The 9182-nt window shown below is 48.6% G+C and overlaps 1 protein-coding gene across 1 annotated transcript in view; it reads left to right on the top strand.

Annotated features, from left to right (window-relative positions):
- Nucleotides 1-1691: 1691 nt before the first annotated feature.
- Nucleotides 1692-9182, top strand: part of RNF217 (ring finger protein 217) — a 64480-nt gene continuing 56989 nt past the window's right edge. The window contains exon 1 of the mRNA XM_005518623.2: nt 1692-2327. Coding sequence (XP_005518680.2) covers nt 1692-2327 — 636 coding nt within the window. The remainder of the gene's footprint in view (nt 2328-9182) is intronic.

Here is a 9182-nt window from a genome sequence, read left to right as displayed (position 1 = left end):
GTGGAGCAACATTCTGGTTCTTTCAATAATGCTATCTTTCTAGTTTTTATTTAAAGTTCCAAGTTCTTAAGTGGTAGACCTGTAGGAAATTCTAATGTTTATTCAACTATTAGAAGTTCTACACTTTGCATTTTCAAAGGAAGCTTTGGGATCATAATCCCTAAAGGCTCAAATAAGAAAAGTTATACATATTGTTTAAAACAAATAATTCCTCTACATTGTTTTCCTGGAGGGGTAACTAGAGTCTGACATTGCACAAATTCATAACCACTGACTTTCACATCTGATTGGGTCTGCAAGAAATACAGTCCTTTCAAGGTGAAAAGCCCTGCAGTCCAGTAGCTGTTGCCAGTTGAAGGCCACAAAGCCTTCGGTGCCTCCATCGCCAGCCTTCAGCAGAACAGGACAAGCTCCCTGTGTGGCTTTCTGGGAGGCTCAGCTCCTTCCCAGAGTGCGTGCACATATACTACAGCTCTGCACAGGAACCTCCAGAGCTGGACTGGCCACATACAGTGTCCTCAATGCCCTGCACTCTGGGACACTGTGGCCGAACAGCTGCACTGCTGAGCTCAAACACAGAGCCAGGCAAACGCACGGAGCTGCTCCCTGCATGAGCCTGAGATCATGAGCTCACCGGGGTTGAGGGCAGGGCATGCAGACAGCCATGATGCCCCTGAAAGTCATCTCCCGATTTGCAGGCCTCCTCCTCTCTAGTTAAGCCCAACACTGTCCTCTCAAGCAGAGCAAACAATTAACCTCGGGGTAACTCAAAGTTCAGGACAGAAACTGCACAATTCATGTTAAAGCTCTCAGTTGGTGCAGCATCAGTTCCATGACAACTTCCCTATGTGATGATGTAAATGATGACGTCAAGGCCTAGGGATACTGTCTTCAAGCAGAGGCATTGGCATACTGGCCAATTCTCAGAGCAGAATGTGCCAACATCCCCCTAATTCCCTTGAGTACCTGAAGAAGCAAATACCGGTTTGGACCTATGTGGGTATTCCTACTGTTAAGAGTTTTTTGTGAATGTCACTCTATTGCCTTGATATTAGTACGTAGCTCTCACAGTAGAGTTAATGATGCTCACTACAATTTTTTGCCTTGCATGATTTTTAATCGGACGCACACAATTCGCTCAGAGGACGTTACTGTACGGCGGGGCCGCAGGTACCGGCACACGGCGGCAGGAACCTGGGTCCCAGGACAACGCCTGCCGGTGCCGGGCGCTGCCGTGCGGGCAGCCACGCCGTGTTTACGGCTGAATGAGGGGCGCAGCCGAGCAGCTGCGTCAGCGCGGGCGGGGCGGGCCGGGGCGGGGGAGGCGGGCGCGCCGGGGGGGCCGGCCGCCGCGGGCGGGGGGGCGGTGACGCGCGGGGCGGGCCGGGGCGGCTGCGGGGCGCGGCCGGGCGCGCTGCCCCGCGGCACCAGGGGAGGCTGCCCGCGTCCTCCCCGGCATGGGGGTCGGGCTCGGGCCGGCACCCCGCGGGCGGCGCTGACCGGAGCGGCACCCGCCGCTGCCGCCGCTCCCGGCCCCGCGCCCGCAGCCCCTCGGTGGGGGGGCCGGGCGGCGGCGGACGGCGCCCGCGGGCGGGCGGGCGGCGCGGGGTTCGGCGCAGCGGGGCTTGGGACCCGGAAGCAGAAGGGGGGGGGGGAGGCGGCGGGATGGGAGGGAGGGGCGGCGGGGGGCGATGGGGGAGCAGCAGAGCCCGCTGGGCGCCCCGCGGGCGGCCGCAGCGCCGCCGAGCCCGGCCGGGGGCCCGCGGGAGCCCGGCCCGGACGAGCCGCCTTCGCCGCTAGAGGCGGCCCCGGGCGGCGGGGCGGCCGGGCCGGGGCGAGGCGGGGAGCTGCCGCCGGCCGCCGCCGGCCCCGAGCGGCGAGGGACCGAAGAGGAGGCGGAGGCGGCGGCCGGGCCGGAGCTGCCGCCGGGCCCGGGGGAGCCGGCCGCCCCGGCGGAGGAGGGGCCGGAGGGAGGCAGCGGCCGCCGCCGCCCCCCCCGGCGGCACGTGTACTGCACCGTCTACTGCGTGGAGAACGATCGGCCGGCGGCGGCCCCCGGCTCCCCCCGCGGCGGCCCGGGCATGGGGCAGCCCCCGGCGCGGCGCGGGGTGGTGCCGGGCGCCGACCCGCTATCGTCCGGCGGCAGCATCGAGGTAGTGGACTTGTACCTGCTGCCCGAGCCCTTCTCCGGGCTGATCGCGGGCGAGTTCGGGCCGCTGCTGGTGCTGAGCTGCCGCGTGTGCCTGGAGGAGAAGCCCATCAAGCCCCTGTCCTGCTGCAAGAAGGCGGTGTGCGAGGAGTGCCTCCGGCGGTACCTCAGCTCCCAGGTACTTCCCAGCGGGCGCCGCCGGGCTGTGCTGGTGGGGGCTGTGGCCGCATGCTCGGGCAGCCCGGCGGGCTGAGCGCTGCGCCGGGCCCGGCGAGCCGGGCAGGGCCGTGAGGTGCGGAGCGGGCGGGGGCCTTTCCCGTCCCGTAGGGATCGCGTTCGGCAGCCACCTGCGTGCGAGCTGTGGGTTCAGCGAGCTCCCGTTCCCCGAGCGCTGCTGTGCGCTGTTCGTACGCAGCTGGTCGGGTTTGGTCACTAAGGCGTTCTCAGGATCTTTCCGTCTTTACAAGGATTTTTTTTTTTGCTTTGAAACTTCAAACTCTTTCTGTTACCTGGCCGGCGGCAGCAGCATTCTTTTAAGAGGAGGCCAAGGAGTGATGAGGAGCGGAGTTCGGGAGCATTGACAGCCGCCTCCGAAGCGGCTCCTGGAGCTGGGGGTTTTGCTTGCTGCCGCTTGGGCTTGCTGATGTTCGGGCCCTTGGTGCAGCCTCTCGGCCTGCTCATCGCAGGACACATCGCGTTTGGTGTTACGTCAGTTATGAAAGATGAAAATTGTGTGTGTGTGTATTGGTGAACAATTGTAGTAAACAATAACTTCCTTGGAGAAAAAAATTTGAAAATACGACTTTTACTTCATGGGCAGACAGCTGCTCATCCTGGGCAGGTAACTGGCATGTGGTGTGCTTACACATTCATCACTGTTTTGTCAGTCAGGACTGCTGTTTCAAACCGAAATCAGGAGCTTGATAACTAAGCTCTCTCTTCACGAATGTTTTCAGTTGTTAGTTTAGCACCTCAGAATATATTTGTGTTTCCGCTGCTAGTGTAATCATACCCTAAACATGAGGAACAATGGGGATGAGTATGGTGTGTGTGCGAAAACCAAAACCAACTAAACCCTTTGCTTACCACCTTTATGCTTTTATTCTGCAGAAGCTTTTAGGATGTACTTGGTGGATGTGTACTTAGGATGTGCTGGTTTGGTGGTGGAATGAGTTTTTACACCTGTTGGGGCTTGGTGCTGTGCTGGGGCAGTTTGTGTAGTCTTGCTGGGCTGTGTGTGTAGGGAAGGAATGGATGATTACAGCTGCCCCTGCACTCTATAAATAGTTGACAGGCCTCTTCTGACCAGAGTACATTTCACTGCTTGGAAATTGCACGTGCTACCAGAAGTCAAGTAGCTGCTCTTCTCTGGGCCCTGGTAGCCTGTGGAGCATTTGCTGGTGCTGCCAGCATTTGTTCTGGCTAATAGTAAACTCAATAGCATTTCTATGATTTAGTTTGGATTTAGTTTATTATGTTTAGATAATAGTGAAAGGCTTAACTTGGGAACTGATGGATTGGATGGTCAGAGTGTGTGTTTTGTGTGTTTCCTGTAACACTGAAACTCAAGAACACTTAACAAGCCTTCTTGAGACTTTGTGCACAGAGACCAGAATGATTTGATTTGTAGATAAGTGGTAGACTGGAAATTCTCACTTTAAGTTTTTTGATTATATTGTCAATGCACATTTGTGCCACTTTGATATCTGCAGCTGAGGTCCTGTGTTAAAATATTGACTTTCCTTTAAGCTGGAAATTGGTAAGTGTTGTGATGTCAGGGTGATCTTCCCCATGTTCTGGAGGTGCCTGCACTTTACAGTGATGTAATGGAAGTTACATTCTGGTATCAGAAGCCATACTGAAGAACTCTTCTGGCTGGACTGTTGGAGAAGGAAGCAGTAGCTTGGTGGCTGAAATAGCTGGCTGGCCTGGGAAGCAGGTGTATGCGCTATGAAGTGGGTTGAGCATTGGCCAGGTGTTGGAGGTGTATGCAGGGATGCTTTTCAAGGAAGCCACTACTATTGCTAAGCACCTGCAAAGCTGATCCCAGCAGCTGTTGAAAGGTACCCATGTGGCATATAGCCATATGGGTACTTCCTCCTGTACATTAAAAGTGGGGGAGGGATGCTGATCTTGAGGAGTGACATTCACAGGGCACTTCTGTGGACATGTTTTTACAGATGCTTTTATGACCAGGCAGAATTTTAGTTGCTTGATAAATTTGTAAGGGAAAAATGAAACAAAATACAAAAAATTACAGTCCAGTGTGTTCTTCCCTTATCCTCCTTTTTGAAAAGGACAGGAAAGTGATATTTCTTCAAGAAGAACAAGAAGTGATCTGTCTCTTCTTTGTGCTGTGGAAGGACCTTGTGAGCCATCCTGGGGAGAGAGAAAGGCATCTCCGTGTCAGTTATGTTAGAAGAAATTCTGGGAAGGATGAGTGAAAAGCCGGTATAGCTTAGAAATCAAGTTACCTTTCATCTTTGAGACTTTGCATTTTCTGTAGGAAATTAAAAAGAAAATTTATGAGGAGTTTGAAAGGAATAAATGCTGAAAAGCTGTTTTCATGTGAAAATTTTAGATCTTACTTTTGGATATGATCAGCCTGATTTAAGAATTCACCCGAAATCAAAAACAAACAACAAAACACCTGAAAAACAAAACCCTAGACATCTTTGTGCATAGTTTAGATCTGGTTTTATTTTCAGAGAATTAGTGATCTCTGCCCTGGCTGACTCTATGTCTGGAGGAGTGGTCTCTCATGCTGAAGATGTGGAATATGTTGGCAGAAGTATAGCACTTAAAATAGTTTGTGTTGCCTTTGATGTCTGTGTGTGTTCTGTGCCTGAAGAAAGCTGTATTCTTCATGATGGCTTCGTTGTGATTCCTTAAATGATATTTAATGGAGTAGCAAATGTTAATGCACCCTGCTTTCTTCTGTGCAAATATATAAGAGCATCAGAACTTCTGCCTTCAAGCCCTTTATAGATCAGAAAATCAACTGAAGTTTTAGTCATTCTTAAAAGGAATGCCAGATGAAAATCCTCCAACTGCAGAGTTTTTGCTCATCATGTTACCAGCATGCTGAAAAATGAGCATAACATCTGAAGGTCCTTAGAGGTCAAGTCCAGTCTTTTTTATCACTGGCACCTTGCTGCATAATCCCTTTCAAAGATTTAGTGGCTGGAGCAGAAACTTAGCAGGCGAGCCTGGAATGCCCAGGCTGATCAGGAGCCTGACTTTGGGAAATTGCATAACTTTACTTCTGCCTCGATTTAACTATTCTGTATGACATCCTGATAATCACAGAGCACTTGGGGCTCTTCAGGGTCTGACTATGATTAGTTGATCTACTATTCAAAAAATATTCTGTGACTATTTGTTTAGACTCAAATAAATTGATGATATGGTAATTGATAGGTATGGGTGATGGGTTATCATGCAAGAGATTGTGGCTTTCACAGCTCAGGAACTGGTGTGGATCCCACAGAGTCTGAGTCAGGCCCCAGCAAGCCCTGTCTCCAGGAATTGATGCAGCCCAGAGCTGTTGTGTTATGCTTAATGGGTGAGGTTGAAGAGTGGGGTTGTCTGAAAGGCTAATGTTCGCCCTCCATGGACTCTCAGGTATGTGTTGAGTGAGACTGGGATCAAAAGTGTAGAAGAACCATTTCATATTCAGCTGGGAGCTGTGGGTTTCTGCACTCTGTCATCCAGCATACAAACTTGGGACAGGGAAGCAAAAATGAGGACACTTAATCTCACAGATGTAATACTACATCTGTATCTCCTTCACCTCCTTCACTTCCCATCTTTCTCTCCATTAAACATGGCACCAAACCCAGGCTTTTTCAGAAACTGTGCATACCCAGGTTTGCTAAAAAAGTGATCCACTTCCTAATCACTCTGGGCTGCTTATATTTTTACATCAGAGGGAGCATTTCACTTTTCTTATAAAATGGCTGCAAAAGTTTTATAGAAACCTCAGTGTCTGCTTTTTCTACATGCAAATAGGGAAACTTGATAATCCAGTTTTGATCCTGTGCTCATTAGTGATGCTTTATTTTGTAAATCTAGTAACTCTGTTGGAGTAGTCATTCTTACAGTAAAAAACTTAGGGTGAGTTAATTTACACACCATACTGTATTCTTCATCAGATCTTATGGTGCTTTAATTATAGGAACTCTAATGAGATTAGTAGCCATGAGTAAATCGGAAGGGATGGTTGGGGGTGGGGCGGGACTGCATCTGACAGTGTTTTGTGCATGTTTAGCTTTGATGGGACAAGAATCCTGCTTTCTTCTGAGCATGAAAGGTGGAGATCATCCTCCCTTGGCTCAGGACCTCAGTCTTTCTCTCTGTGACCTGAGATCTTGTTTTTGACCCCTTTATTTTCTGTACATGATTTCTTTCTGAAAAAGCTGGAGGAAAAAAAAAATAGCTGCTGACTGTTACAGTCAGGATTTTTGTGGGGAATGTGATTATAAAGCTGCATAGTGAAGAGAAAATTTAGGAGCAGTCTGCATCACATAAAACTAGTACTGGCTTGGACCTGGAGGGCCTTGACACCTGTGTCGTGTCAGGTGTCTGATGGTATCATACAAATGATACATCTTCAAAGCTGTAGTCTGCTGATGAAAACCAGCCAGCAGAAATGTAGGCACCAAGTGCTGAATCATCTGATGGTTAATGAGCTGCTTGTGCCCTGAGTCAAACCAGAGCTCAGAAAGGCCACTGTCATTCAGTGCAGAAGCAGCTCTATGTTTGCAAGGGTAATTAATCTAAAACCCTTCTCTAACACCAGCTACCGAATGGCTGGGATGGCTGCAAACTGCCTACCAGGAGGTGATGGCAGGGTGAGCGACCACCCCTCCAGCTGACATTGCAAGAATGCAGAAGTTTCCAAAGGAGGAAGAGAGGTGCAGGAGGAGAAAAGAACCTGCTGCTTTACAGGCTTTCTAAACCAAATCAGCAGCCTCAGCCGCTGTAAGCTGTGTTCCCAAGAAGGAGGAGGAGAGGGCAGATAGACTTGGTCCATCAGATGCAAGCAGCCTATAAGATGCAGGAGCACCTAAACTACTTCTGTCATTTTCAGCAAGCAGCTTTTGAAAGTCTGTCGTGTTCTCCTGATGTGTTGTTTGCAGTACCAGTGTCAAAATGCTGCTATGTAGGCAGATGTCACAGTTCAAGATGATACTGAAGTGCCTCTAAGATTGTAAGAGTTAGTCTTTCAAGTTGACAAGATACATGGCAGACTTTTAGTCCATCTTGAATGCTTCTTGGTGAACCCAGTTTGTGCTGAAACCTAAGTCTGGAACAGTTTGCAAAACCCAGCATTGATGAAAATGCTTTGAAATTAATTTTAAAGAAAGCTAGGTTTGAGCAATGTTCTTGAATGATAATACTGCCTGGTTACCCTAGTGTGTGTAGGCCTAGGTGCTCTGTCAGCATATGAGGACTGCATGTGGTATGTTTGTGCAGCAGTTGCTTCAAGCTTACTTTACATGGGTAGCTATGACTTCCTCTTGTTTGGATAAGTCTTTGCCAGGTGTAGAGCTGGAATTATGGCTATCCTTTCTTAGCCATGCTGTTCTGAAGTGAAGCATAAGAGAGTGGCTGTTCTTAGAGCTGAAGAACATTTTCAGTAGAACTCTGTGATCCAAGATACTGAGAATAGAAAAGATGGTGTCACCTTTGAATTGAACCATGAGTTGCAGGAAGCATTTTCCTGATGGAAAAAGGCCCAAGATCCTGAGAGGAGGATAAGTGGCATAATGAAATTGTTGATATTGGTAGCGAATGGTAAGGGTAAATGGTGGGTGCTACAGTGATACCATGAGTTCACTGATGTTGATAGTGAAGTTGATTTTGAAGTTTAAAGTCTTCCTATGAATGGGAAATTCCAGCGGGAGATGGAGAACCAGTTCTGTTTTAGCTGGGCTTGAAACCTAATTTTGAAAAAGTGTAATTTCTGTGAAGCAGAAGCCCTCCTTGTCAGCTGCCTCTCACAGTCAGTGTGTTGCCCCTCGCTGGTCTGTGGGTGGTGCTGGCACTGGGGACCACAGACAGGCTGAGCCATCAGGAGATCATCTGCTGCATCCCTTCCCTCCCACTGCTTCCACCAGCTGTTCACTCGAGCCACCAGGCACAGGTATGGAATCAGTCCAGGGGATGCAAAATTAAATGAGTTGAAAACTGAACTGTTGGTGCTTAGTTGCCCAAACCAAAAGAAGTGAAGGAGTTAAATGAGGGTTGGGAAGGCCTTCAGCTCGCCTCTGCCCCATTCCTGCTTCTCCACCCAGAACAACTGTTCTTCCAACTGCTCTGGGGCCTCTTGGCCCTTCATTCCTCTTTTCTTCTTGTACAAATATCTTGCTTCCTGCTGTCTAAACCATCCAGGCTCAAGGAAAGTATGTATTTTAAATGGCCAGGATGTCAGTACATTGTCAAAATGATTAAGAGTTGTAAGGGATGTAATTTCTTTAAAAGAATTCAGACTGGAGGCTTCCCCCTGAAGAAGGGCATTACTTACCCACCCAGGTTTATCAGTCTTTCTGTATGCTTTATCTGCTTGTGGTTGTTTCTCTTGCTCCTTTTTTTAAAGTACTTTCTTGATGAATTTTGTTTTAAAAGTTAAAAAAACCCAAAAAACTCATCTATAGGATTTTATTAGCCAAATACTACTTTCTCTGTACTAGAAAAAGTGACAAATTTTCCTAGTGGTGAAGAAGCTATTTAATTTTTAAGTACTTGAAAAATTTCTGGTAAGGCAAAGAAATTAATTTTACTTGGAAATTAAAAATTAGGATGAAAATTTCAAAACTACTCAGAAGAAAATTTTATAGATTTCAGTGTGGAAGGTCAGAAGTTTAGTAGTTTAGGCCAGATTTGGAATTAAATCTGAAATGGCTTCGATTCCCTGTTCAAGTCCACATTTACTTCAGATGGTACCTCACTGCTTCAGTTTGAGATTAATGTATATTTTCATTGAGAGCCTTGTTGGGATGTGCTGTTGCTCTCGTTTGCTTATATAATT

This window comes from Pseudopodoces humilis, chromosome 3 (assembly GCF_049639895.1).
Source record: "Pseudopodoces humilis isolate 2021_Gansu_Grassland_sample_001 chromosome 3, ASM4963989v1, whole genome shotgun sequence".
NCBI lineage: Eukaryota > Metazoa > Chordata > Aves > Passeriformes > Paridae > Pseudopodoces > Pseudopodoces humilis.
Note: the sequence above shows the minus strand (reverse complement) of the source record. Positions and strands in the feature narration are given on the sequence as shown.